The sequence below is a fragment of the Podarcis muralis genome, chromosome 18 (assembly GCF_964188315.1).
Source record: "Podarcis muralis chromosome 18, rPodMur119.hap1.1, whole genome shotgun sequence".
Classification (NCBI taxonomy): domain Eukaryota; kingdom Metazoa; phylum Chordata; class Lepidosauria; order Squamata; family Lacertidae; genus Podarcis; species Podarcis muralis.
In genome coordinates, this window is record NC_135672.1 from 8,438,547 (window position 1) to 8,466,455 (window position 27,909).

General features: G+C 46.8%; 2 protein-coding genes across 3 annotated transcripts in view; both read right to left on the reverse strand.

The window, feature by feature from the left end:
- ATCAY (ATCAY kinesin light chain interacting caytaxin) lies at positions 1-27,512 on the reverse strand. Of its 2 annotated transcripts, XM_077921829.1 has the most exons (13): positions 27,043-27,512; positions 23,660-23,794; positions 18,151-18,209; positions 16,015-16,239; positions 14,940-15,125; positions 13,054-13,156; positions 10,580-10,711; positions 9,297-9,383; positions 7,309-7,407; positions 5,721-5,756; positions 5,555-5,590; positions 4,209-4,241; positions 5-3,443 (listed from the first exon to the last, which is right to left on the reverse strand). In XM_077921829.1, the coding sequence occupies exons 2-13, from the start codon at positions 23,734-23,736 to the stop codon at positions 3,434-3,436; spliced, it is 1,083 nt and encodes a 360-aa protein (XP_077777955.1). In that variant the 5' UTR covers positions 23,737-23,794; positions 27,043-27,512; the 3' UTR covers positions 5-3,433. The 2 variants fall into 2 exon arrangements, with proteins under 2 accessions (XP_028569413.1, XP_077777955.1); XM_028713580.2 differs by lacking the exons at positions 23,660-23,794; positions 27,043-27,512 and adding an exon at positions 19,529-19,739 and having other exon boundaries at positions 1-3,443.
- LOC114588392 (nicotinamide riboside kinase 2) overlaps positions 1-27,909 on the reverse strand; it is a 58,152-nt gene that overhangs the window by 23,250 nt on the left and 6,993 nt on the right. The window lies entirely within an intron of this gene.

The window sequence follows — 27,909 nt, forward strand, 5'->3', positions numbered from 1 at the left end:
CAGCCTGCATTCGCTCCATAAGACGCACACACATTTCCCCTTACTTTTTAGGAGGGAAAAAGTGAGTCTTATAGAGCAAAAAATACGGTACATAGACTTCAGGTAAGTACAGCACCTGGGGAAATTTTCTGTAGAAGCCACGTTGAATTCAGTTTCTGAATTTTGGTGTGGCTTGCCTTGGACGTTTAGTGGGTCGTCCCTTGTGTTCATTCTGTAGTGCCCTTTTGTTTTTTAAAAACTCACCCTCCCAAGTGTTGACCAAAAGACCTGATATTCTGCTTTGCAGCATTCAGCCAATATCGCCTCAGTTCACACATAACACTGGGTCATGGTTTAAACATATGAACCCAGCCCAGCAGACTAACCTTGTTTTGCGTTCTGTTAATAAACCACGATGTGAAGCCGTTTTGATGTTGGCTTATGAACCATGGCTTGTTTTAAACGAGAGGTTGGCATTACGTAGAAACCCAACAACCTTGTTTAACCATGCTTTGTATGGACAGCCTACTTGCAGAGGCCCAAGACCAGGAGCAGCTTTGGAGAAACAAGCCATGTTTCTCTGCTTTCCTGTGAGACGGCTTGTCGTTTGTTGACGAAACCATGGTTTAGTTGGCCAAACCATGGTTTAGCATGCCTTTAGTCATGTGCAAATGTGGCCTGTGGCCTGTTTCACACGCAACAGCAATCCAAAATTTGGCCCTGGTGCCCAGACAGAAATCACGCCCGCTCTGCTCCTCCTTAAGTCCTGATGCCATGTTAAATCTGAGTCCCCCAAATAAAACATGAGTGCTAAACCAAGACCGAACTTGGGATAGAACTTAGGTCCTTTTTGGGAGCAAGAGAAACCACGGAACACCAACAGTTGGTTGCAGGAGGAGCAAATCAGGCACAATTTTCTCTTTGGGCACAAGCAAGCTTGTTCATTCATAGTGAAGCCGATGGAGAAATAAAACCTGTAAAAGCCACTGATAGATCATCCGTAGAGATTTCAGATATAGGTTTGGTTCAGTAAGTTTAACCATTACAGACTGGGATTAAGGCCATTTCCCCAAACCACGCTCGTTTCACTTTGTGGGTGGGGACACATTTCCTCCTCTTTAGCAGTAACCCAGGGATAGGGGAACACTTGACCCTCCAGATGATGTCAGACTGCAAGTCCCAACAGCTTTAGCCAACTTGGGCAATGGTCAAGGATGATGGGATATGTAGTCCCAACATCCGCAGTGCCACAGATTACCCATCCCTGCTTTAAAACCAAGCAGCCCCATATTCTTCCCTCTGGTGCCCACGATTACAAGGCAAACACGGACTTTTAAAACCAAGCATAGAGAAACCGGAGAAAGATATCGCAAAGAATTGTCACCCCATTTGATTCCAGAGAAGGTTGTGCAAATCTGTGGTCCTGAATGAGTCTCTTTGGAGACTGCCAATACGTCCCACGTTTCTCTTTGTAGAATGGTGGAAGAGCATGTAAACAGTCCTCAATGCAGTTCCCAGCGTATCCTGATATACGCGTGTCAGCTGTCATGTTTTCTACCCCTCCCTCCCAGCTTAAAATACACTTTCAAACAATCCAGTTGAGACTATTTCATATCCAAACTGATAGATGTCTTTGCAGCTCTTTTTGCTTTTGTAAATGTTCCGTCCACGAAAGAGAGAGAGAGAAGTTTTTAGAAATGATTGCAAACCGTACATTTCCCAGATGTTTGATCATTTGCAGTTGGGAACACATCTGCTCGTAAGGTTCTACTTCCATTGTCAGTAGGGAGGTATGATTGAAGTGTTCAGGAACTCACGCATTTTGCTATGCAAAGAAGACATTCCCAAAGCTTCTGCAGATAGGGCTAGATTCCTTTCTTTCGCAAACGTCCTTTAAAGCCATTGTTGAAGATTGATCCCCATTACGTCGCAAGCTCTCCTGCCTACTTGTTCAGGGTTAGGTGTTACGTCTCAATGAGAAGAAAAACGGGCAAGCCAACTGTTCCACGCTCCTCTGCAGACACACGAAAGCAAAGGAAGCCTTCTGTTACGCTGGCATTTGGAAGACTCCCCGGAAAATCAAGCTTGCACATGTCATTTTGCCACTGCTGCCCTCTGGTGTGGAACTGTATGGACAACCAAAACAGCAACTATCTGAATGTGGACTTCAGGGTTTTCTGTTCTTCTTGGATCGAAATGACTGGGTCACATTTTAAGTGCATAGATTAAATCTAAGTGTGTGCATGGGTGTGCATGCGCTACCTTTTCTCCTGATCCCAGGATTTTGTGTGAGTGAATTGCCTTCCTGTCCTGCAACATCAGTGCGGGAAGTGAATCGTGTGATTCTAACCACAGAGACCTGGGTTCAAATTTCTACTCAGCTGTGATCCTTCAACCTAACCTAAATGTCTTGCAGGGTTTTGCTGTCGTTTTTCTAGGATAAAATGGGAGCCACTCCCATGTTCATTAGGGCGGAAGATATGTGGCTTTAGAAAAAGTGTTTTTAAGTCATGTTGCATATTTATTTTCCTGTTCTAAATGTGTGCACTTTCTAAACTGACCATCTGACTCAAGTTCTCCTTGCTTGAGGAAATGTGGACTGTGTTTTCATGTGCTTGCATCTTGCCTCAGATGTTTGGAGGCAGAATTCAGGGGGAGGTGATTGTCCAGTGTTCTGAAACTGACTAAATCTGTGCAAATCCCACCGCCCTGTGAGTATATTTGCATCTTTACACTGACAAGTGTATGAATGGGCATTCTTACAAGACTTGCGATATTTGGTACCCAAGATTCAGGGACAGAACCATTCAGGAGAGAGGATGCGAAAAATAAAACCGATCTGTACATCATTTCCCGAGTGAGAATTCACCATGAGCTCAAGTGGTAAAAAAAAATAGCGCCAGGGGTGCATTTGGGAAACGGATGAGGCAAAAAACCCAGGTAGGTGCTCTGTATCTGTACTGGAACAGGCATGCAGAAACTTCATTCAGAAGGGGACGAAAGTTTGCTTCCGCAGTTCTTCCTGGCCCAATGAATGCACAGAGCAACAATTTCCTTTCAGATGCGTCCAGCAAGGAATTAAGAATGGATGTGTGCTTTTCCATCCCGATGTCGCTATGCTGACCTGCAGCAACCCAACGAAGGAGGCTTTCGATGTATAAACCGGAATTCTCCATTTTAGGCTGGATTTTGTAATATCCCGACGTTGTTGCTTTTTAAAGATGGGAGGTGCTTGCATCTCTCAGCAAGGGGTTTGCCACTCAGAGCCTTTGTTGGAAAGTGCTGTTTGTTCTTGTGTGCAATGGAATACCTTTTAGGCAAAGACAGAAAGGCTGATTCCTTGGTTGGATGGAACTGAGGATGGTCGTGTGGTCTTAACACCAGGAAGGTCACTTTACAATGGGTAATGCATCGGTCTGGGTCGTTCTGTAGGTCTATGTGTTCTTCCCTTCATTCAGGACATGCTAAATGGTGGAAGGAGAGAGAAGAAGAAGAGTTTGGATTTGATATCCCGCTTTCTCACTACCCGAAGGAGTCTCAAAACGGCTAACAATCTCCTTTCCCTTCCTCCCCCACAGCAAACACTCTGTGAGGTGACTGGGGCTGAGAGACTTCAGAGAAGTGTGACTAGCCCAAGGTCACCCAGCAGCTGCATGTGGAGGAGCGGGGAAGCGAACCCGGTTCACCAGATTACAAGTCCACCGCTCTTAACCACTACACCACACAGGCCCAGTGAATACTTAAGAGACTGCTGATTGTCAATTATCAAGGGTCCCTCCAGACTGGTGTTTTATTGTGGGTGTATAGGTAAAAGGTAAAGGACCCCTGGACAGTTAAGTCCAGTCAAAGGCGACTATGGGGTTGCGGCGCTCATCTCGCTTTCAGGCCGAGGGAGCCGGCGTTTGTCCGCAGACAGCTTTCTGGGTCATGTGGCCAGCAGGACGAAACTGTTTGTGGCACAACGGGACACCGTGACGGAAACCAGAGTGCACGGAAACGGCGTTTACCTTCCCGCCAGAGGGGTACCTATTTATCTACTTGCACCGGCGTGCTTTTGAACTGCTAGGTTGGCAGGAGCCGCGACAGAGCGACGGGAGCTCACTCCGTCACGGGGATTTGAACTGCCGACCTTCTGATCGGCAAGCCCAAGAGGCTCAGGGGGTTAGGTAAACGATAGGTAACTAAATTCTGAATGTGATTAAAAATAAATAAATAGAACAAACCCACACCTTGTTTCCTGATCATCTGCTGGCAATGTAGGCCTGTTTGGGAAGACAGACAAAATAGTTAATAAATTTAGAAAACGGTGTGTGCTTGTTAAACCTCGTAGTTCTGCATCTGAAGAGGCAGAATATTACAAGCAGATTAGTAAACCTGTTCTAGGGGACTCTTAATGGGTTGAGTTGATTTAAAATAAGGAATGTCTGCAGCATCTCTCAAGGATAATTTTTTTTATTAAAAAAATTGCACTAGGGATGTAATAATAATAATAATAATAATAATAATAATAATAATAATAATAATTTATTTATACCCCGCCCATCTGGCTGAGTTTCCCCAGCCACTCTGGGCGGCTCCCAATCAAGTGTTAAAAACAATACAGCATTAAATATTAAAAACTTCCCTAAACAGGGCTGCCTTCAGATGTCTTTTAAAGATAGGATAGCTGCTTATTTCCTTCACATCTGAAGGGAGGGCGTTCCACAGGGTGGGCGCCACTACCGAGAAGGCCCTCTGTCAATTTCTGTTCTGCCCCATATCTGTTGCATGCAGCCCTGGCTCCATTCTGATGCAGCTCGTCTTCTGGCAAAAACTATCCAATGTTCATCCTACTCAGAGTATACCCATTGAAATTAAAGGTTGCAACTAATTAAGTTCCTTTCATTTCAGTGGTCTGCTCCAGTGCCGGTTTTACATATAAGCTAAACAAGCTATAGCTTAAGGCCCCACTAATTTAAATTTAAAAAACCCTGGATGTACATTTCCAAAATATAAGATAAAAAACAAATAAAATAAAACCTACATCCAGTTTTGTGTTGTATAGGCTCCTAAGATGTACCGTATTTTTTGCTCTATAAGACTCACTTTCCCCCTCCTAAAAAGTAAGGGGAAATTTGTGTGCGTCTTATGGAGCGAATGCAGGCTGCGCAGCTATCCCAGAAGTCAGAACAGCAAGAGGGATTGCTGCTTTCACTGCACAGCGATCCCTCTTGCTGTTCTGGCTTCTGAGATTCAGAATATTTTTTTTCTTGTTTTCCTCCTCCAAAAACTAGGTGCATCTCGTGGTCTGGTGCATCTTATAGAGCGAAAAATACGGTAGGTGAATCTATCAATTTTGGTTTCTCTCCATTTTTCATGTTTCCAATCTAAAGTTCATCTCACTTCATTTCCACGTAACTTTGTGTGTATGTGTGTTTAAAAAATGAATTCTCCTGAATATTCATCAGCATTTTAGGGGGTGGGGGGTGGGAATCCTAATAGATGTATCTGTATGCAATTTTGCCTAATATACAGAGCTTTGCAAACCATTTCCCCCTTATATAATGCATCCGCAATAACATGGAAAGAGACTTACCTCTCTCTCACAGTTGTGTCCTGTTTCTCTTCTGCCCTGTTAGGGATAAATTGTATTTTGAAATAGCCAGTTATGCCTGAAGGAGCAATGTAAAATGACAATATACCCTGGGCAACTGTGTGATAATGGCCTCTTTCCTAGCATACACAAAAAGGGGAAAACCTACCTTTCTTTTCTCGCTCTGTTCCGCTCTTCTTCAAACCTGAAACAAAGTGTTTAGAACTGTGAAAAAAAACATGGTTCACAACTGGCTTAAAACCAACAAATTCCCAATAAGCGACAAATTGCAAATGAACATATTGCCAACGAAAGAAACCTCTTGGGGACGTAAGAAGCCTGCGATCTGAGTTTGTCGCAATCGACGCTTTTCCTGTACTTCTGCATGTCGGTTTGTGTAAAGTACTACGTTATCTGTCTCGCTGTCCACTGTTTAATGTGACTTAAAGGTAAAGGGACCCCTGACCGTTAGGTCCAGTCGTGGCCGACTCTGGGGTTGCGGCGCTCATCTCGCTTTATTGGCGAGCATGTGGCCAGCATGACTAAGCCGCTTCTGGCGAACCACAGCAGCGCACAGAAACACCGTTTACCTTCCTGCTGGAGCGGTCCCTATTTATCTACTTGCACTTTGACGTGCTTTCGAACTGCTAGGTTGGCAGGAGCAGGGACCGAGCAACGGGAGCTCACCTCATCACAGGGATTTGAACCGCCAACCTTCTGATCGGCAAGTCCTAGGCTCTGTGGTTTAACCCACAGCGCAACCCGCTTACTTACGTAACTTAAATTCATTCCAATGTAAAGCAAAGGACGAAACAAGATGCGTTGACTGGTTTCTGTTCCTAACCACGGATGAACATGGGAACTGCTTCTGCTACCTTTTCCATTTTTTGTTGGAATTCTCTGACCTTGCACACTGTATGAAATACAATTGCCTCTGGTCTATTTTTTGTGAATCCTGCAACGTGTTTTTACTCTGCTAACTCTACGTTGGAGTTCTGCTTTGGATCAATAAGAGTAGGATTACATGTCACATACATGTCACATAAGAGTAGAATTACATGTCACATACATGTCACGGTCCCTCTTGGCCCCTCCAACCACCCTTCATTGTATATGAATCACTGATATTAGTTCGCCTGTCTCCCCAAGTGATCTGTAAGATTTTTCGGAGACACCGTTGATGGAATCTTTCGAGGAGTTGGAGATGGCGTTTATAAGTGGTCCATGTTTCACAAGCATACAGTAAGGTTGGTAGTACAATAGCTTTGTAAACAAGCATTTTGGTTTCCCTGTGAATGTCCCGGTCCTCGAACACTCTGCACTTCAATCGGGAGAAAGCCGCAGTTGCAGAGCTCAGGCGGTGCTGGATTTCGGCATCAATGTCGGGCCTTGTGGAAAGATAACTGCCCAGGTAGGAGAAGTGATTGACATTTTCCAACATTACACCATTGAGTTGGATTTGTGGCGCTGCAGAGGGGTTGTTTTGTATTTGTTCGTGCAGCACTTTGGGTTTTTTTGGATGTTGAGCGACAGGGCAAGCTTTTCGTACTCAGAACGCAAGAGAGAAACGTGCTAAGAGGAAGGCACGCTTGGCAAATCCACACCGTGATCCCCAACTCCCGCCCAGGAACCAATATTATGGAAGACGATCTTACTCGGCGACGAGTGATCGCCAAAGAAGAAGAAGTATATGAATCACAGAATCACAAGGCAGTGCAGGAAGACAATGCTGTTTCAAGGTATCGCCCAATACTTACTGTAGGATACAGTCTGGAATCTGGACATGTTCCATGGGAATGCTCTGCGATAGTTCCTCCAAGGTGTGAACGTACTGGATTTTATTGATGAATTTCACACTAGGAAAGAGTATTTCCACATGTTAGGCACAGCTTCTCCCACGGCCACACAATTTTCTTTTTCTAAAATCTAGCTTAGTGTGTGTGTCAGGGACTGTGCTGAGGAGAGCTGCGCTGAGGAGGAACGGTGGGAGCCACCCTCTCCCCCTGATCCCGAATCTTTCCAGGAGTAGGAGGACAATATAGATCTGGAACAGTGGTTTGCAGAGGGGCACAGTTCAGAAGGCAGTAGCTGGGGAATACAGGATGGGGAACGGCTAGCAGAAGAAACACTAGAAGAGAGTTAACAGATTCACAGTCTCTGTCTGGACAGCATCCACCCTCCTTTTCCAAAGAAACGGAGAGTTCAGAAAGTGTTAGAACAGAAAGAGCAGCAGGTACAAACTCAGATTACAAGACGTAGGAGTGACATAGATTAATAGGGATGGCAAGGGGTGGAATCCTTAACTGGGAGCACCGCCATTTCTAGGAGATGTGTTCTTTGTTCTTGCACTGTGATTATTAAAGATTCTAACTGGTAAGACGTTCTTTTCGTTTGATCTTTCGTTTACTGCCATGGGGGCCACAGTGTGGCCTTTGCAGGGTGTTGCAATTAACCCTGGACCCCCTTGAAAGTCAACCACTTGGGGTGGTGGCGTGAAACTGCTTTCATATAGAGAGTGAAGTTCAGAACGGGGGTCATTTGCAGGGAGAAGAAAAAGGCCTGGTAACCTGTGTTCTAGAATTTCTGGAATACAAATGTTATATTTAGCATCCAATGATACGGAACCATCCCCACCTGGTTGTTGCCAACGAAGCCCTACTCAGAGTAGACCCACTGAAATTAAAGTCTTGTCCATCAATTTTCGTGGGTCTCATACTAGGGCTAACATTGAATCCAACCTATTATTATGATCATTGGGCTGAATCCAATGTTAATCCTACTCAGAGTAGAGCCATTGATGGACATGGCCAACTACGGTCCATTAATTTCAAGGGGTCTACTCTTGAGTAAAAATAGTTGACTGCAACCCATTATTATGTTATTCCTCTTAGTATTCTATCCTGATGGCTTCCCCCATTTATCTTCACAAAACAGGTTAGTCTGAGAAATTGTGACAACACAGAGTTTGAGCCTGGGGTTGTCTGGGTCCGTCTCTGATTCACTAAGCTACCATGCTACCTTGGTTTGAAAGGTTGTACATGTGGGTCGTGGGTTTGAGCCCCATGTTGGGCAAAAGATTCCTGCATTGGACTAGATTACCCTCGCGGTCCCTTCCAACTCTGCAATTCTGCGAAAGAGGTCATTGTACAATAATTCACTTATCCAAACGTGAGGAATTAGTACCCAAACCTCACTACACACACTGCAGATTCAGATATCCAAATGGCCAGACCTGTATGTGATGCTGTAAATAAATAAGCAGACTTAAAACAAGTCTTTTGTGTTTTGCTGGTCTGCTGAAACCGTTTTGCCAGAAACTCCTGGGAGGAACAGGGAGAGAGCGGGAGAATAAGAGAGCGTTTCTCCCTTCCTTATTTGCCCTTTACAAGGTTCTGGAGGGTTCCCCAGGTTTCCCATCATTTTGGGGTCAAAATTCCACGGGCGGGAACGCATTAGAAATTTCCCCATAAGAATCAATGGAAATCATTGACTTGTTATGTGAACACTCTCCTGACGAAGCATTTGCCTTATGTTTGGATAGCAGGACCTACGTCCATCATGCTGGGACTTCTCTTAGCAGTCTTTGGAGCATGAGGGGTGGGCTAAATTTAGAGAAAGATGTTTTTGGACTACAACTCCCATCGTGCTGGCTGGAGCTTGATGGGAGTTGTAGTCGAAACCACCCAGAGAGGTGTCAGACATGTTTTACCGGCTTCAAGGCAGCTATCCTCTCGGCTGCTCATACCTGATGAATGGCCTCGATATAGCCAGGACCGTTCGAATGAACCACGACGGGTGAACGATTATCAGCGCTTTCAGGTTTTTCCGCAACCTGTGTTAAAAATCAGAAGGCAGGGAGGTGTAAGAACAGATATGAGCAGTTGCCTTTGGTCGTGCATTAGTTCTGCGCCAGATGCAAACCTTCAGACATAAACGCAATATCAATTTAATTTCTCATCTCCTCTCCCTCAGATTCTGGAAGCTTTCTATTTTACTGTGTAAAAACAAGAGGGTTTTAAAAAAAAAAAAAAAAGCTAGTGAATCTGTATGCCAGATGTGGTTGGATTCCATCTCCCATCAGCCCCTGCCAGTATGATCAATGGTCAGGAATGATGGGACTTGGAGTCCAACAACATTGGTGACCCTTGCCATATCTATATATCTATATATATAGGTAAAGGGACCCCTGACCATTAGGTCCAGTCGTGACCGACTCTGGGGTTGCGGCGCTCATCTCGCTTTATTGGCTGAGGGAGCCGGCGTACAGCTTCTGGGTCATGTGGCCAGCATGACTAAGCCGCTTCTGGCGAAGCAGAGCAGCACACGGAAACGCCCTTTAACTTCCTGCCGGAGCAGTACCTACTTATCTACTTATCTACTTGCACTTTGATGTGCTTTCGAACTGCTAGGTTGGCAGGAGCAGGGACCGAGCAACGGGAGCTCACCCCGTCGCGGGGATTCGAACCGCCAACCTTCTGATCGGCAAGTCCTAGGCTCTGTGGTTTAACCCACAACGCCACCCGCGTCCCACACACACACACACACACGATTTCTCTTGCATATCTTTGCAAGTAATTTTTGAACCCTTTCAATAAGTTTTAAATCAGGGTTTCCCAAACTTTGTCTCCAAACTTTGTCTCCAGCTGTTCTTAACCTGAAGCACCACTTTAGCTAATGGGGCCACCTGCTGCTGCTGCTGCTGCTGCGCTGCCAGAGCACGATTTCTGTTCTCTTCCTGAGCAAAGTTCTTAACCTGAAGCACTATTTCTGGGTTAGCAGAGTCTGTAACCTGAAGCGTATGTAACCTGAGGTACCACTGTATTATTAGACTTCAGTTCTTACAATATATGTGTTTTTTTGTAAAACCGCTTTGAAGGTTTGTTTGGTGTGGTTTTTTTACAGACTAGTGGTGTATAAAATTTATGAAATAAATAAACTGACGCACACACAAACACATGTATGTAACCGGTCATCCTCATCCCCTGTAAGACGTGGCCCATTGGCATGGACTCAGTCCACAAACCTCACCTTCTGTCTATCATTTGGTAGCATTTTTTCAACCAGCCGATCCCTGGCATTCTCCGGCGTGGCGTGGCACCGTTCATGTACACAATCATATAATCCTCTGCCACTAGCAACTCCAAGCTGCTTATCACATACCTGTTAGAAAACCAGAAGCAGATAATTAATAATAACAATAATAAGAATTTATACCCCGCCCATCTGGCTGGGCTTCCCCAGCCACTCTGGGCAGCTTCCAGCAAAATATTAAAATACAGTAATGCATCAAACATTAAGAGCTTCCCTAAACAGGGCTGCCTTCAGATGTCTTCTAAAAGTCAGATAGTTATTTATTTCTTTGACATCTGGTGGGAGGGTGTTCCACAGGGCGGGTGCCACTACCGAGAAGGCCCTCTGCCTGGTTCCCTGTAACTTCGCTTCTCGCAGGGAGGGAACCACCAGAAGGCCCTTCGAGCTCGACCTCAGTGTCCGGGCAGAACGATGGGGGTGGAGACGCTCCTTCAGGTATACAGTGGTACATCAGGTTAAGTACTTAATTTGTTCTGGAGGTCCATACTTAACCTGAAACTGCTCTTAACCTGAAGCACCACCTGAAGCATATGTAACCTGAGGTACCGCTGTACTGGGCAATTTAGGGCTTTCAAGGTCAACACCAACACTTTGAATTGTGCTCGGAAACGTCCCGGGAGCCAATGTAGGTCTTTCAGGACCGGTGTTATATGGTCTCAGCGGCCACTCCCAGTCCATAGACTAGCTGCCACATTCTGGATTAGTTGTCATTTCTGGGTCACCTTCAAAGGTAGCCCCACATAGAGCGCATTGCTGTAGTCCAAGCGGGAGATAACCAGAGCATGCACCACTCTGGCGAGACAGTCTGCGGGCAGGGAGGGTCTCATCCTGCGTACCAGATGGAGCTGGCAGACAGCTGCCCTGGACACACAATTGACCTGCGCCTCCATGGACAGCTGTGAGTCCAAAATGACCCCCAGGCTGCGCACCTGGTCCTTCAGGGGCAGAGTTACCCCATTCAGGACCAGGGCATCCTCCATTTCTGTGTGTACATACATGAACACACAGAGAATGCATTTGGTAAGGGGTACATAGGCTGATCCATGGACCACGATCCTCAGCAGAAAAAATGAAAAAACAGTTGCTCTAAATCAGCCTTTCTCAACCTGTGGGTCCCCAGATGTTGTTGAACTACAACTCCCATCACCCCTAGCTAGCAAGGCCAGAGCTCAGGGATGATGGGAGTTGTAGTCCAACAACATCTGGGGACCCACAGGTTGAGAACCGCTGCGACTTGCTGGCTGGGGGCAACCCAGTCAGATGGACAGCATATAATTAATAAAATTATGAAGATTATTACCATTATCTAACTTAGTGGTTAGTTGAGAGGGGACAGCAGAGACAGAAAAATAAATAAAGGATGTTGAAAAGGAGGTTTAAAATAACATTTGTAAAAACAAACAAAACCCAGAAGCTTTTCTTTTGGGAATTATACGAACAGAACTACCCAAACAGCATAGAAACTTATTACAGTGGTACCTCGGGTTACATACGCTTCAGGTTACAGACTCCGCTAACCCAGAAATAGTACGTCGGGTTAAGAACTTTGCTTCAGGATGAGAACAGAAATCATGCTCCAGTGGCGCGACAGCAGCAGGAGGCCCCTGCTAATGTGGTGCTTCAGGTTAAGAACAGTTTCAGGTTAAGAACGGACCTCCAGAACGAATTTAGTACTTAACCCGAGGTACCACTGTAATGTATGCCACTACAGCGGCAAGAATGTTACTCGCCCCAAAATGGAAAGAAGCAGAAGTCCCAGCAAAGGAGGAATGGATACAAAAACTTACGGAATAAGCAGAAATGGCCAAACTTACCGGGGAAAATAAGAAATCGAGATAGCAAACTTTTTATAAAAGAATGGAAATGGCTTACTGAATATTTGCAGATCAATTGTAAAGAGATGAAAACATTGGCAGGCTTATTGTAATAATAACCTGCAGTTTTATAAGCATGTATATTTAAAGTAGATGAATAAATGAGTAAATTGAGTTGATTTGGAGATGCAGAAGATATTAAAAATTGATTTAAGGAACCGCAGAAAGAGGAGGAAGGAAGCCGAGTTTCGAAATGTTAAAATGATTTTAAAACTAGTGAAATGTATAAATTTGAAAAGGATGAATAATTTTTAATAAAAATAATAATGTTGGGATGTGGATTGGTGAAATCCCCGGCTGTAGCCAGGTGATGACTTTTTGCAGAGCTTGGGCTTTGGGGGCAAAAGTGTTTCGAATGAAATGAGGGCAGTTTCCAAAATGCCCCCGCAGCACTGCCACCCTTCCCGATTTTAACAAATCCATCACCAGCCTGACGTGGCCAAGCAAAGGAGGTGCGAGGGAAATTCATCCAAATGGAGCTTAAAAGCGAGTTTCCCCTCTTCCGTTCCAAGCAGAAGGCAAGAAAAAGTCGCTCACAGGAAAAGGTTCTCCATGATGTAATGATAATCCGGCAGGCTGCTGTCCGGCAGGTAGCAGGCAGCAAAGACGATGATGGCGTTCAGTCCTTCCCCGTAATAACCTGGGAGAGAAACAGGAAACGAATAATAATAATAATACAGTGGTACCTCGGGTTAGGGACGCGGGTGGCGCTGTGGGTTAAACCACAGAGCCTAGGACTTGCCGATCAGAAGGTCGGCGGTTCGAATCCCCGCAACGGGGTGAGCTTCCGTTGCTCGCTCCCTTCTCCTGCCAACCTAGCAGTTCGAAAGCACGTCAAAGTGCAAGTAGATAAATAGGTACCGCTCCGGCGGGAAGGTAAACGGTGTTTCCGTGCGCTGCTCTGGTTCGCCAGAAGCGGCTTAGTCCTGCCGGCCACATGACCCAGAAGCTGTATGCCGGCTCCCTCGGCCAGCAAAGCGAGATGAGCACCGCAACCCCAGAGTCGTCCGCGACTGGACCTAATGGCCAGGAGTCCCTTTACCTTTTACTACCTCGGGTTAAGTACTTAATTTGTTCCGGAGGTCCGTTCTTAACCTGAAACTGTTCTTAACCTGAAGCACCACCTTAGCTATTGGGGCCCCCTGCTGCCGCCGTGCCGCCGGAGCACGATTTCTGTTCTCATCCTGAAGCAAAGTTCTTAACCTGAGGTACTATTTCTGGGTTAGCGGAGTCTGTAACCTGAAGCGTATGTAACCTGAAGTGTATGTAACCTGAGGTACCACTGTAATAATAATAATAATAATAATAATAATAATAATAATAATAATTTATTTCTATCCCGCCCTCCCCAGCCAAGGCCGGGCTCAGAGCAGCTAACATCATAAAAACAACACAAAATGCATAAAAACAGACGTCAATTAATTAAAGTGGGTTGGGGAGCTGAGCTGGACGTGAAATGGGCTGGCAAAAGGACTTTGTTTTGTTTTTATTTGTCCTGAGCATTTATATACTGCTTTGGCGGTATGCAAAACATGGGTTACAAAACACGGTAACAGTCCGCGGGCAGGTAGGGTCTCATCCTGCGTACCAGATGGAGCTGGTAGACAGCTGCCCTGGACACAGAATTGACCTGCTCCTCCATGGACAGCTGTGAGTCCAGAATGACTCCCAGGCTGCGCACCTGGTCCTTCAGGGGCACAGTTGCCCCATTCAGGACCAGGGAGTCCTCCACACCTGCTCACCCCTTGTTCTCCGAAAACAGTACAGTGGTACCTTGAGTTACAGACACTTCAGGCTAAAGACGCTTCAGGTTACAGACTCCGCTAACCCAGAGATAGTACCTCAGGTTAAAAACTTTGCTTCAGGATGAGAACAGAAATCGTGCGACGGCAGCAGGAGGCCCCATTAGCTAAAGTGGTACCTCAGGTTAAGAACAGTTTCAGGTTAAGAACAGACAAATTAAGTTCTTAACCCGAGGTACCACTGTACTTCCGTCTTCTCAGGGATCAACCTCAATCTGTTAACCGCCATACATCCATCAAATGAACACAGTGGTACCTCAGGTTACATACACTTCAGGTTACAGGTTACAGGTTACAGACTCCACTAACCCAGAAATAGTACCTTGGGTTAAGAACTTTGCTTCAGGATGAGAACAGAAATTGTGCTGCGGCGAAGCGGCAGCAGCAAGAGGCCCCATTAGCTAAAGTGGTTAAGAACAGTTTCAGGTTAAGAACGGACCTCCGGAACGGATTAAGTACTTAACCCGAGGTACCACTGTATTGCCAAATGCACATCTTAACTGACCCATCTGCACACCCAGCGACACAAATCCTCCCCTCCCCGAATGTAATAATAATAATAATAATAATAATAATAATAATAATAATAATAATTCTGCAAGCCCCCCTTGAGCTCCTCACCTCCGTGTGTCACCACTTTCATGTACGGCTTGATCATCTGAAGGTCAATTCGGTGTTCCTGCTCCCCAATGATGACCGTTCTCCACAGGCGGCCGTTTGTGGCGCTGCCCCCTTCCACAGCTCCATCTCCAAATAAGTCCGCGCTGTCTCCCGGCATGTTTTTGGCCGTGGCCACAGGAGTGTCGTCTGAGGGGGGAATTCACAAAGACCATCCCTAGCAAGGCTCGATTGTACAGAAAGTGTTTGGGAGACGAGTATTAAGGGACATATCACGAGTATTAAGGGATAATATCACAAGTGGTTGCCTTAACCAAATTGATCACGTTGTCCGTTATTATTATTAATCATTTATACCGCCACTCTGGCATAGCTGTCAACTTACAGATTTGAAAATAAGGGACCAGCAGCCTCGAAAATAAGGGATCAGCAGCCAAAATAAGGGATTTTAGTCAACCAGCAGCCAAACGAAGCCTCAAGCGGTAGTTCCCACAGCGCAGCAACCCGGCAAAGGGGATGCAGCAAGGAAAACCACCGTCACCTCTCCGCTGGGAAGCGCTGAGCAAAGGCGAGTCCCCAGGCAACGCGGCCGATCTGATCAGCACAAGGCATGCAAGCTCCCCCCCCCAGTCGTTCTTAGACTCCTTATTGGGTGAGCAACACAGCCAAGCAACACAGTTGGCCGGCACGGAGGGAGGGAGAGGAGCTGCTTCCTTTGAAACCCGGGAAATTTAAGGGACATCATCAATAAGGGACAGCAGCGGGACACAGCGCTGGCATAAGGGACTGTCCCGCCAAATAAGGGACGCTTGACAGCTATGCACTCTGGGCAGCTCCCAACAGAATATTAAAAACACAATAAAACATCAAACAGAAATAACCAAATTTCTTCCCCATCACTACAGGTATTTAGGACTATAGGGGGTACCAATAGGTGAGGGTGTCTGTAGGTGATATTCCACCTATTTGCATCCCCCCCCACTTTTTCAGCTCCTTCTTGCCCTCAGCTGTCATCTCGAAGCTGTATGAAAATGCATAAAATATTGTGGAGGGTTTTTAAAAATTCCCCTTTACTTACCCTCCCATTCCAGTTCGTTCCCATTCCCAAGAAACTCAAGAGAATCGGTCTCGTCAGGGGTCTCGATGTCATCGACATTAATGTCCAGGTCGTCCGGGGTGTCCAGGAAATCGTCTGACAGGAGAGAGCCTTCGCTCTGGTCCAAGGAAATGTTGATTTCTGGGGCGACGAGCGTCTTCCGCTTGTGATGAGCCCCGTTACTAAAATTTAACGTGTTCGGAGGAGCTGCGGATTTACATTTGGAAAGAGGAGGGAAAGAGCCAGTTCAGAAGTAACTTGTACAGCGAATTAACGTCTTAACTGAGCTATCCATTACAACCCCAACGTTTCGTTCTTGGTCCACCACCACGAATGCAGACCCTGTGAGCATGAAATTCATATTTCTTGCCCCTAAACTACAATCAAAAATATAAAACATTATATTCTCCTTAAAAAAGGAAAATGAAGAAGGAAAAATAATACCGAAAAAGAATAAAGCGACTTCTAACTAACTAGGTTATTATGTTTATATCCTTGTAATTTTGCTTTTGTATTTTCTTCTGATTTTGTATTATTTGTTCATTTTATTCAGTGCTTCTTTGCATGATGTATAAGTATAAATTACAAGAAATAAAGAAAAGAAATTCATATTTCTTTCCCCAGCATGTATCAGGTCACGGGAGGCCCCATTAGCTAAAGTGGTACCTCAGGTTAAGAACGGTTTCAGGTTAAGAATGGACCTCTGGAACAAATTAAGTTCGTAACCAGAGGTACCACTGTAATAATAATAATAATTTATTGTTTATACCCTGCCCATCTGGCCGGGTTTCCCCAGACACTCTGGGCAGTTCCCAACAGAATATTAAAAACATAATACAGCAATAAACATTAAAAACTTCCCTAAACAGGGCTGCCTTTAGATGTCTTTTAAAAGTCAGATAGTTGTTTATTCCCTTGACATCTGGATGGGAGGGCAGGCGCCACTACCGAGAAGGCCCTCTGCCTGGTTCCCTGTAACTTCACTTCACATAGGGAGGGAACCGCCAGAAAGCCTGCGGCGCTGAACCTCAGTGTCCAGGCTGGACGATGGGGGTGGAGACGCTCCTTCAGGTCTACTGGGCCGTTTAGGGCTTTAAAGGTCAATGGCAACACTTAATTGTGCTCGGAAACGTACTGGGAGCCAATGTAGGTCTTTCAAGACCGGTGTTATGTGGTCTCGGCGGCCACTCCCAGTCACCAGTCTAGCTGCCAAATTCTGGATTAGTTGCAGTTTCCGGGTCACCTTCAAAGGTAGCCCCACGTAGAGCGCATTGCAGTAGTCCAAGCGAGAGATAACCAGAGCATGCACCACTCTGGTGAGACAGTCTGTGGGCAGGGAGGGTCTCAGCCTGCGTACCAGGTGGAGCTGGTAGACAGCTGCCCTGGACACAGAATTGATCTGCGCCTCCACGGACAGCTGTGAATCCAAAATGACCCCCAGGCTGCGCACCTGGTCCTTCGGGGGCATAGTTACCCCATTCAGGACCAGGGCGTCCCCCACACCTGCCCGCCTCCTGTCCCCCAAAACAGTACTTGTCAGGATTCAACCTCAATCTGTTAGCTGCCATCCATCCTGCAACCGCTTCCAGACATAATCTAGCACACCATCTGTCTCCTGAAAGCGCCTTTGGTGTTTGTGTGTTGACTTGTGGTCCTCCAGCCCCTGAATCGCTATCCTGTGCTCTTGTGCTCAAAATTCCAGAACTGCACAGGGTTGGGCTGGATGACCCTTAGGATCCCTTCAACTCTGCAGTTCTCTGCCACCCCCATTTAAGTTTCTGTCCATTTTATCATCTACCGTATTTTTTGCTCTATAAGACTCACTTTTTCCCTCCTAAAAAGTAAGGGGAAATGTGTGCGCGTCTTATGGAGCGAATGCAGGCTGCGCAGCTATCCCAGAAGCCAGAACAGGGAGAGGGATCGCTGCTTTCGCTGCGCAGCGATCCCTCTTGCTGTTCTGGCTCCTGAGATTCAGAATATTTTTTTTCTTGTTTTCCTCCTCCAAAAACTAGGTGCGTCTTGTGGTCTTATAGAGCAAAAAATGCGGTATATCTCATTTGTTCCAATGTGTTGTGTTGGGAGAGAGTGCAGTTGGGCCCCACCTGAACCCGTACTTACAGAGGGCATCTTCAGCTGGGCTTCCCAGAGACTCCATCCCTGCCTCTTCTGGGAGAGGTCTATAGGTTGGATGATGGGGGAAGAAGAGAGAGAGAGAGAGAGAGAGAGAGAAATGTAAAAAGTATTTCCAGCTCAGTCTTATGCTTTCTTTCCTTTTTCAATTAACAATTGGTTGTGAACACCAGATAACACGCAGATATTTCCTTTCAGGTGGTGTCCAACGCCCTTTTCTGAAATTATTATTTTTATCTGCAAATTTTACTAAGAAAAAGAAAGGGTGGTGGTGGAGATAAACAAAGACAATAAACAGTATGTAATGATTAATAGTAACACACACACACCCAATCACCTTTCAGCCATATTTCAAAAAGTAAAAATCTGGAAACAAAGTTGTTGAACCTTTTGCAAAATCTCAACAAGAAGTTTGTGAGCTATTTTTAATGAATTTTGCCAAAATTGACACTTCTGACATGGGCTGCCGTACGTCCAGATTTTCCCGGACATTTCAGCCATTTTCGCCCGGATGCTGTTTACAACAAGGGCAGAATGCCAGTTATGTTTTGGAAATCCCAGACGTATCTTACAGATACAGTAAACAGAGAACTGATGAGCTCCTATCGTCCCTAACCATTGGTCATGCTGGCTTCAGGGGCTGATGAGAGTTGAGAATCCAACAACATTTGGAGCCTAAAGGGTAAAAAAAAACCAACAAACCACATACAGACATGGAAGAAAATGAACTCGAAATTATTCAAGGTTTTATGCCCAAAGCGAACTTAATTCACATTTTTGGGCAATTCTGGGGGGAAACCAATTCAGCGAACTTTGTTAACCAAACTAGTTCACATTCTGAGCACTGGAGATATTTAAAAGATGAAGCCCAAACGATTCCAAATCTCTACCGGTCGGGAGGGTGGAAAAATCACCCCCCCCCCCAGCCATGATAGAGTCAAAGCCACAAAGGGCAGCACCTATCCTGCCCTTCTTTCTCCAGGCTTTAGCATAAGGCTGACAGAAGCAAAATAACTGATGCAATTACGTGGATTACTGCATAATCCCACCCTCCCCTTCCTAAACCAGTGGTTGTGTGTTACGAAATATGCTTGTTTCAAAGGTACATTTCATTTTTAAACAAAACAGCAATTTTTCTTTTACACCCATCTCTGCAATAACATAGAAGGGGAAGCACAAGATGGGAAATTGTAAGCACACCAGCAGGTTATTTAGAGGGGCAAATTTGACCTCTACGCTTTTAGCATCCAAGCAGCGGCAGCAACGTCAATAGACGCATCTGTCTTGGCTCCGCACTGTATATGGAAGGGGAGATTAAGGCTATAAATGGACGCAGAGGAGAGAAAGGAAGGTTTCTTTCCTTTACCTTGACTGCGAGAACTCCCCGTTTCCAGTCTCAAAAGCTTCGCCGCTCCTTTCGGCCTGCGCTTATACCTATTCTCCCTCTCCGCCCCTCTCTTCTCCTCTGGACTTTCTTGAATCGACCCAGCTGATCATGTGTCACCATTTCGGGCTGCGCCGATCATATGATGCTTCCCTCTCCGCTGCTGTTATGGTGCCTGCCTCCTCTAATCTTGCCGGCACAGCAGCCTACTGAGCATGCTCCCTGCATCCCAGCATCCGTGAGCATCACTCGGGCTTGGTAATAGGACCGGCATCTCTCAGGCAGCCAAGACAGACACTTAAAACCCTCTTTTGGGGTGGGATCTTTCCACATCTGTATGCCTCCCCGGAACATGTCATTCTGCACATCTCCTTTGCATCTGGTGGGGGGGCCGGGGGCTGGAAACGTCCTCTCCCCCAACCTACCCCGTTTGTTAGAAGACGTATTAATTTAGCCCAGCTTTTGGCAAACGGCTTGGTTTGCCTCGCCCGGATTCCCTCTTGCCGTACTGGCCACTCGGGACCTGCGCGGCCAGATGGATTAATATCTGCTAAGCGCATGAGCGCATACGTTCGGGAGGTGCTGACGTAATTACACAAGCTCCATTCCTCTTTGCTTCATTTTGGTTCTTGAAAAAGGGAAAGCCTCCCTTTCCCAGACATCGTTTTCCCATCTCAAAGGCTTCCTGCCGATCCGGCCGTTAAAAATGTCTGACCACATGGCTTATAAATTATTTTATATATATACAGTGGAACCTCAGGTTAAGTACTTAATTCGTTCCGGAAGTCTGTTCTTAACCTGAAACTGTTCTTAACCTGAAGCACCACTTTAGCTAATAGGGCCTCCTGCTGCTGCCGCGCCGCCGGAGCCCGATTTCTGTGCTCATCCTGAAGCAAAGTTCTTAAACCGAGGTACTATTTCTGGGTTAGTGGAGTCTGTAACCCAAAGCATCTGTAACCTAAAGTGTATGTAACCCTTCAGGTTAAGAACAGTTTCAGGTTAAGAACGGACCTCCGGAAAGAATTAAGTTCTTAACCGGAGGTACCACTGTTCGCAACCTGAAAAGCCCGCAACCTGAAGTGCCGTATCTGCACAGGTGCGCAGCGCAATTTAGCACTTGTGCGCATGCGCGAGTGGCGAAACCCGGAAGTAACCCTTTCCAGTACTTCCAGGTCGCCATGGGACACAACCTGAAAAAACGTATCATGAAGCAAATGTAACATGAGGTATGACTGTATATAATATATAATAAATATTAAATATTAAATTATTATATATTATTATTATTATTATTATTATTAATATCATTACAGTGGTACCTCGGGTTAAGAACTTAATTCTTTCCGGAGGTCCGTTCTTAACCTGAAACTGTTCTTAACCTGAAGCACTACTTTAGCTAATGGGGTCTCCCGCTGTCGCCGCACTGCCGGAGCACAATTTCTGTTCTCATCCTGAAGCGAAGTTCTTAACCCGAGGTACTATTTCTGGGTTAGCGGAGTCTGTAACCTGAAGTGTATGTAACCCGAGGTACCACTGTAGTTTCATTTTCCTACTCACATTGAAATACAGCCCCTCAATGAGGCCAAACTTAGATTCACAAAATGTTTGGGGCATGGGTACCCCTGCGTACCCCCAGAAAAAAAGCACGGGCCACGTGACCCGGACAAAGGCCGGCTCCCTCGGCCTGAAAGTGAGATGAGCGCTGCAACCCCATAGTTGCCTTTGACTGGATTTAACTGTCCAAGGGTCCTTTACCTTTAAAAAACAAAACAAAACTTTTGCTCAATCATGGGCATGTTTTGCCCTAAGGGGAAGAAAGGCAGGATATGAATTAATAAAGGATTGAACTCAAAATATTCTGCATTGCAAAGCCCGTGCCTTCCCACTGAATAATAGGCCCTTCCATGCCTTGTAGTTGTTGTTTAGTCGCTTAGTCATATCCGACTCTTCGTGACCCCCTGGAGCAGAGCACGCCAGGCCCTCCTGTCTTCCACTGCCTCCCGCAGTTTGGTCAAACTCATGCTGGTAGCTTCAAGAACACTGTCCCACCATCTCATCATCCGTCGTCCCCTTCTCCTTGTGCCCTCCATCTTTCCCAACATCAGGGTCTTTTCCAGGGAGTCTTCTCTTCTCATGAGGTGACCAAAGTCTTGGAGCCTCAGCTTCAGGATCTGTCCTTCCAGTGAGCACTCAGGGCTGATTTCCTTCCGAATGGAGAGGTTTGATCTTCTTGCAGTCCATGGGACTCTCAAGAGTCTCCTCCAGCACCAGAATTCAAAAGCACCCATTCTTCGGCGACCAGCCTTCTTTATGGTCCACCTTACCAGTGACTAAAAAAGGCGTTTCTTAGTCTCTTCTGCAGCTGTGCCTTTCATAGACAGAGCACTCAGCTAATGATGCAGTGGAAAGGAAGACAGGAGATGGCATGACTTGTTGGTTCCATCTGCTCCAGCGAATTTTGCCTTGGCAGCTGGCACTAAACAGGGAGACTACTGTCTCAGGAAGACAGAATCACTGTGGCCATCAATAGGATCTCAGTGAGAAGGGTGCTCCATGCAGAAATGATGTCTTTACTCCCCTGGGCCATGTTAGATTACAGCTGTCAATGCCCATGCGCCCTCATCGAACCCATTTCATTTTAATAATAATAATAATAATAATAATAATAATAATAATAATAATAATAATAATTTATACCCTGCCGTTCCTGGTTCAGAAAACCGGGCTCAGGGCGGCTAACAACAAATTTAAAACACTTAATTGATGCAACAAAAAACAGCATAATTTATTATTATTATTATTAAACGGCTATGTATAGTGAATACTTATCTACTTTTAAAATTTTTCACCTATGATCCTTTTCTTTTACTTCTTTAACTTTTCTTTGTTCTTTTTTCTTCTTTTTTCTGATATCTTATCTTTCATTTCACTCCTTTATTGTGAATGGCATTTTATAGAGGTATAAATAACTGTAAATATGAAAAGAGGCAAAGTGTTCTCTAATTTTTTTCCCTTGGTTATATTTTCTTTTTCCTTTATATTTTCTTTTGTTGTAAATATGTACGTTTTCTAATTTGTACTTAATAAAAATTATTAAGAACAAAAACAAAAAAACCCCAGCATAAAATATAGCATAAAACGTGAATAACAATAAATTCAGAATTCAAAAATCAATTTAGGGGGGAAATCCACCCAATAAACATTTGATGATCCCCAGGGCTAGCTGGCTAAGTTCGTCCTATTTGGGCCAGCGAGGAGACCAGGGGAGAATTAGCTGTGGGATCCCAGAGCGGGTAATCTTCATAAAAAGGGGAGGGGGAGGGAAGGGAAGGAAGGGGAATAATAGGCTAAGCTCACCCCATCGTGGGGATTCGAACCGCCGACCTTCCGATCGGCAAGTCCTAGGCTCTGTGGTTTAACCCACAGCGCCACCCCCATCCCTTGGGCTGCAAAAGCCAACCCCAAATTTTGAGTATAGCAACGGCTGCTTGCATATTTTTTGCATGGGGAGGGCATAAGCTGCTTAAAGGTACCCCTGCCCATACGGGCCAGTCGTGTCCGACTCTGGGGTTGTGCGCCCATCTCACTTAAGAGGCCGGGGGCCAGCGCTGTCCGGAGACACTTCCGGGTCACGTGGCCAGCGTGACGAAACTGCTCTGGCGAGCCAGCACCAGCGCAGCACACGGAAACGCCGTTTACCTTCCCGCTATAAAGCGGTACCTATTTATCTACTTGCACTTAAGGGTGCTTTCGAACTGCTAGGTGTGCAGGAGCTGGGACCGAATGACAGGCGCTCACCCCGCCGCGGGGATTTGAACCGCCGACCATGCGATCGGCAAGCCCAAGGCGCTGAGGTTTTACCCACAGCCAGTGGCATAGCGTGGGGGTGCAGGGGGGGCCGGCCGCACCGGGCGCAACATCTGGGGTTAGGGCAAATCCACAGGTTAGGGGGCGCAAATCCACGGGTTAGGGGGCGCAAATCCACGGGTTATGGGGCGCAAATTACTTGCCTTGCCCCGGGTGCAGACAACCCACGCTACGCCACTGCCCACAGCGCCACCCGCGTCCCTTTCTTAAATAAATTAAAAATAACAAACAACTGCAGGAACCAACCTGGGGAAGTCTTCGTCCTGCCATTCCTCTTTCACATCCACGTTTTCCATACGTAGGGTGGCCTCGGTAGTCCCCATGTTGCTTCGGATAAAGGATTCGGCAGCACAGCAAAGTTAACTTGCTCTTGAGCTCAGTCTGTAAAAGAAGATGCAAATTTTTTTTGGGGGGGGGAATAATAGAGAGGGGAACCATTTACATTAAAAGGTAAAGGTAAAGGTACCCCTGCCCGTACGGGCCAGTCTTGACAGACTCTAGGGTTGTGCGCCCATCTCACTCAAGAGGCCGGGGGCCAGCGCTGTCCAGAGACACTTCCGGGTCACGTGGCCAGCGTGAAGAGTTTTTTGGATTTGATATCCCGCTTTATCACTCCCCGAAGGAGTCTCAAAGCGGCTAACATTCTCCTTTCCCTTCCTCCCCCACAACAAACACTCTGTGAGGTGCGTGGGGCTGAGAGACTTCAGAGAAGTGTGACTGGCCCAAGGTCACCCAGCAGCTGCATGTGGAGGAGCGGGGAATCAAACCCGGTTCACCAGATTATGAGTCCACCACTCTTAACCACTACACCACACTGGCTCTCCAGTGTGTGCGTGACAAGCTGCATCTGGTGAGCCAGAGCCGCACACGGAAACGCCGTTTACCTTCCCGCCAGTAAGCGGTCCCTATTTATCTACTTGCACCCGGGGGTGCTTTCGAACTGCTAGGTTGGCAGGCGCTGGGACCGAGCAGCGGGAGCGCACCCCGCCGCGGGGATTCGAACCGCCGACCTTTCGATCGGCAAGCCCTAGGCGCTGAGGCTTTTACCCACAGCGCCACCCGCGTCCCTGAGGTAAAGTAAATCATTCGCAGTCAACGTTTGGAATACAGTAATAAGTTTATTATTTATTAGATTTGTATACTGCTTTTCCTTTCATATATGCTCAAAGCGACACACAACAAAGAATGCAAGTCAATACATATTTTTGTTTGATGTCGAATCAGCTACAGTTTTCATTCCACATTTTTCCAACCTCCTGTGCTGGTCCCAGAACCTTTAGGGCAGAGTTGTTGTTGTTGTTTACCCTGAGACCCACTTGAGATAATTGAACATCAATAAAGTCCACCATACCTTTGGAACTGGGACAGAGCAACGGGATCTCACCCCCGTCACAGGGATTCGAACCGCCAACCTTCCGATCGGCAAGCCCAAGAGGCTTGGTTTAGACCACAGTGCCACCCGTGTCCCCCTGGCCGCTGTGATAACAGGGTGCTGGACTAGACAAGCCATTTGCCTGATCCATTAGGCTTTTCTTATGTTCATTTTATGTCACAGAAATTACATACCACTTGATTGTAAGGAAACCCTCTAAGCTAGCCTTTCTCAGCCTTGGGTCCCCAGATGTTTTGGCCTACAATTCCCATCATCCCTGACCACTGGTCCTGTTAGCTAGGGATGATGGGAGTTGTAGGCCAAAAAGATCTGGGGACCCAAGGTTGAGAACCACTGCAAGCAGTTAGCAACAATGTACCAAAGTAGTTCAAGGGACGCTGGTGGCGCTGTGGGTTAAACCACAGAGCCTAGGACTTGCCGATCAGAAGGTTGGTGGTTCGAATCCCCGCAACGGGGTGAGCTCCCATTGCTCGGTCCCAGCTCTTGCCAACCTAGCAGTTTGAAAGCACATCAAAGTTCAAGTAGATAAATAGGTACCACTCCGGCAGGAAGGTAAACGGCGTTTCCGTGTGCGGCTCTGGTTTGCCAGAGTCGTGCTGGCCACATGACCCGGAAGCTGTATGCTGGCTCCCTTGGCCAATAAAGCGAGAAGAGCGCTGCAACCCCAGAGTCGGCCACGACCGTACCTAACAGTCAGGACTTCCTTTACCAAAGTAGTACAGGGCAGTTCCCTGTCCCCAAGGAGCTTACAACATAAAACTTATTTGGAGAAGGGCTGGAAGGAGTGAAGAAGGCAAGATAAACATGACCTGAATGTGAGCAATGCAGTTACATTGTTGGGCTTTGCTGGGAATTGAAAGCAATGTTTCATGAACCACTGTTCACAGCTGGAAAAGACTCATCTGTTTGCTACCAGCTAGTGTAGACGTGGGTGGCGCTGTGGTCTAAACCCCTGAGCCTCATGGGCTTGCCGATCAGAAAGTCGGCGGTTCGAATCCCTGTGATGGGGTGAGCTCCTGTTGCTCTGTCTCAGCTCCTGCCAACCTAGCAGTTCAAAAGCACACCAGCACAAGTAGATGAATAGGTACCGCTGTGGCGGGAGGGTAAACGGCTGTGTTTCTGTGCACTCTGGTTTCCGTCATGGTGCCAGAAGCGGTTTAGTCCTGCTGGCCACATGACCCGGAAAGCTCTCTGCGGACAAACGCCGGCTCCCTCGGCCCGAAAGCGAGATGAGCGCCGCAGCCCCATAGTCGCCTTTGACTGGACTGAACCATCCAGGGGTCCTTTACCTTTCTTAAGTGTAGCAATACTTAGCTAAATGGTCTGGCAGCTTCCTGCGTTCCTATTTAACAAAGGGTCTTTGTTAAAGATGATGAGGACTAGAATCTTTGGGGGTCCTCCCGACATTATTTTGCACGCGGGTGATGATTAGCACTCCTGATGCTATTGGGGTATCTGTGCCTAATTCCATTTTCTATACTTGCTCTTGCAAGGGTTTTGGGGCAGCCACACGCCTTTGTTTCCAGCCCTGCAACTTTCTGCTGAAAACCGCACACCTTTTTCACAGCACATATGCTTGGGTTTAATTCTGGGCCCCTTGGGTGCGCTGCAGCCTCTCCAGAAAGCAGTGGTTTTGGGTAGCATTGGGGAGACATCCCAAAACAGAACGAGCCCGCCGCTAATACATTATGATTCTCGTGCTAAAGACATGTTCCACACCAGCCTGGAAGGGCTCTGCCTCTAGAGAAAGCTGCTATGCTTGGGCAGCAGATCACTGGCATTACTCAGAGATTGCAGAGACTGAAGCAACAAGGCTGCATTCAAACGCACCAAAATGGGCCATCTTAAATGCTCAGCGTGGCTGCGCTGCGCGTCGCGCAATACGGCCTTGATTCCTCCATCATTCCCTTTTCTTCCGGGCTCTCTGTCTCCCTGGACAGAAAGCCGAGCCGATTTAGAACCATCCTTTCCCGGAGCGGAGAGCTCCCTTAACGCTGTAAAAGCAAGTGCCATGTTATCTCTTCCGCCAATCCTTTTCCTCCCTCCCAGCGAGATCTCAGGTTCTCCGTTCCGACAGCTCCACAAAGATGCTCAGCTGAAAAGCCGCAGAGCTCCCCGTACCCCACAGAATCATATCACAGCTTCCCTGCCATCATCATTGTGCTGGGTAAAGGGGGGGCATTTGCACAACCACAGCCATGCCGTTATCCCCAGAGAAGCAAATTTCTCTACTTACTGCCTTTGACGCTCAAAACGTTCTCTCCAAATCCCCAGCGGCGCATCCTCGCTTTACGCACAAAGCCTCTCTTTCGGGTGCCAAACGCCTGAGCTCCGAGAAGCAGCGCTTCGGAGGACGAGCTGGCTGCAAGTGCGGTACCCGAGGAATCCAACCCGGCCTTCATCCGCCTCGCTTCTTCTTCCCCTCCATCCCCGCCACCCTCCCTCTCCCCGGATAAATCGATGTCTCAGGCTATGCGCCCCCAACTAGCCGCGCGCGATGACTTCGCTTCCGCGCGGCGTCGCTCTCCAAGGTATTTTGCGCTTTAATTTCCAACGCCGCGCCCCGGTGGCAATCTGCAGAAAGCTTAAACCCACTGAAAGCCGGCTTTAATTGCTTTGCTTTTGTGCGCCGCCGGGGATTGGGGGAGCAACGAGATACGTGGGTGGGGAGGAGGTGTCCGGCCCCATCCGTTTTAATTAGAGATATACTGAGCATCCGGTCTAGGAAAAGACTGGAGGAAGGAGGGCGCGTTTGTTTCCCCCCCTCGTTTCGTGTGTGTGTGGGTTTTTTTTAACCAAATGGCATCATTTGCTAAAAACAAAGGTTGCTTCACCAACTCTTTCTTTCCTCCTAGAAGATACCTCGCAGGGAAATGGAAGCGGTTGGAGTCAAGGAGGGGACACAAGAAGCTTCGAGAAAAACCGCTGCCAAATAAGATAAAAAGCTGGGCGTTTTGTGAGCCGAGGACTCTGGTTTTCAAGAGGGGGGAGTCAGATCTGTTTGCATACAGTCAAGTCTTCATGGAACAAAAAGGATGAAAAGTTGAGGCAACCTGTGACGATTATAGTGTTTGTTTGTTTTTGGTAAAATTGAAAACACAGA

What these genes read in the sequence shown, in the direction of transcription:
- ATCAY (XM_077921829.1), bottom strand. Translation starts at nt 23,736, where the DNA reads ATGGGGACTACCGAGGCCACCCTACGTATGGAAAACGTGGATGTGAAA. An exon ending in GAACGAACTGGAATGGGAGG is followed by an intron (nt 15,126 to 16,014) that starts GTAAGTAAAGGG and finishes TTCCCCCCTCAG; the next exon opens with ACGACACTCCTGTGGCCACG. An exon ending in GAAAGTGGTGACACACGGAG is followed by an intron (nt 13,157 to 14,939) that starts GTGAGGAGCTCA and finishes TTTCTCTCCCAG; the next exon opens with GTTATTACGGGGAAGGACTG.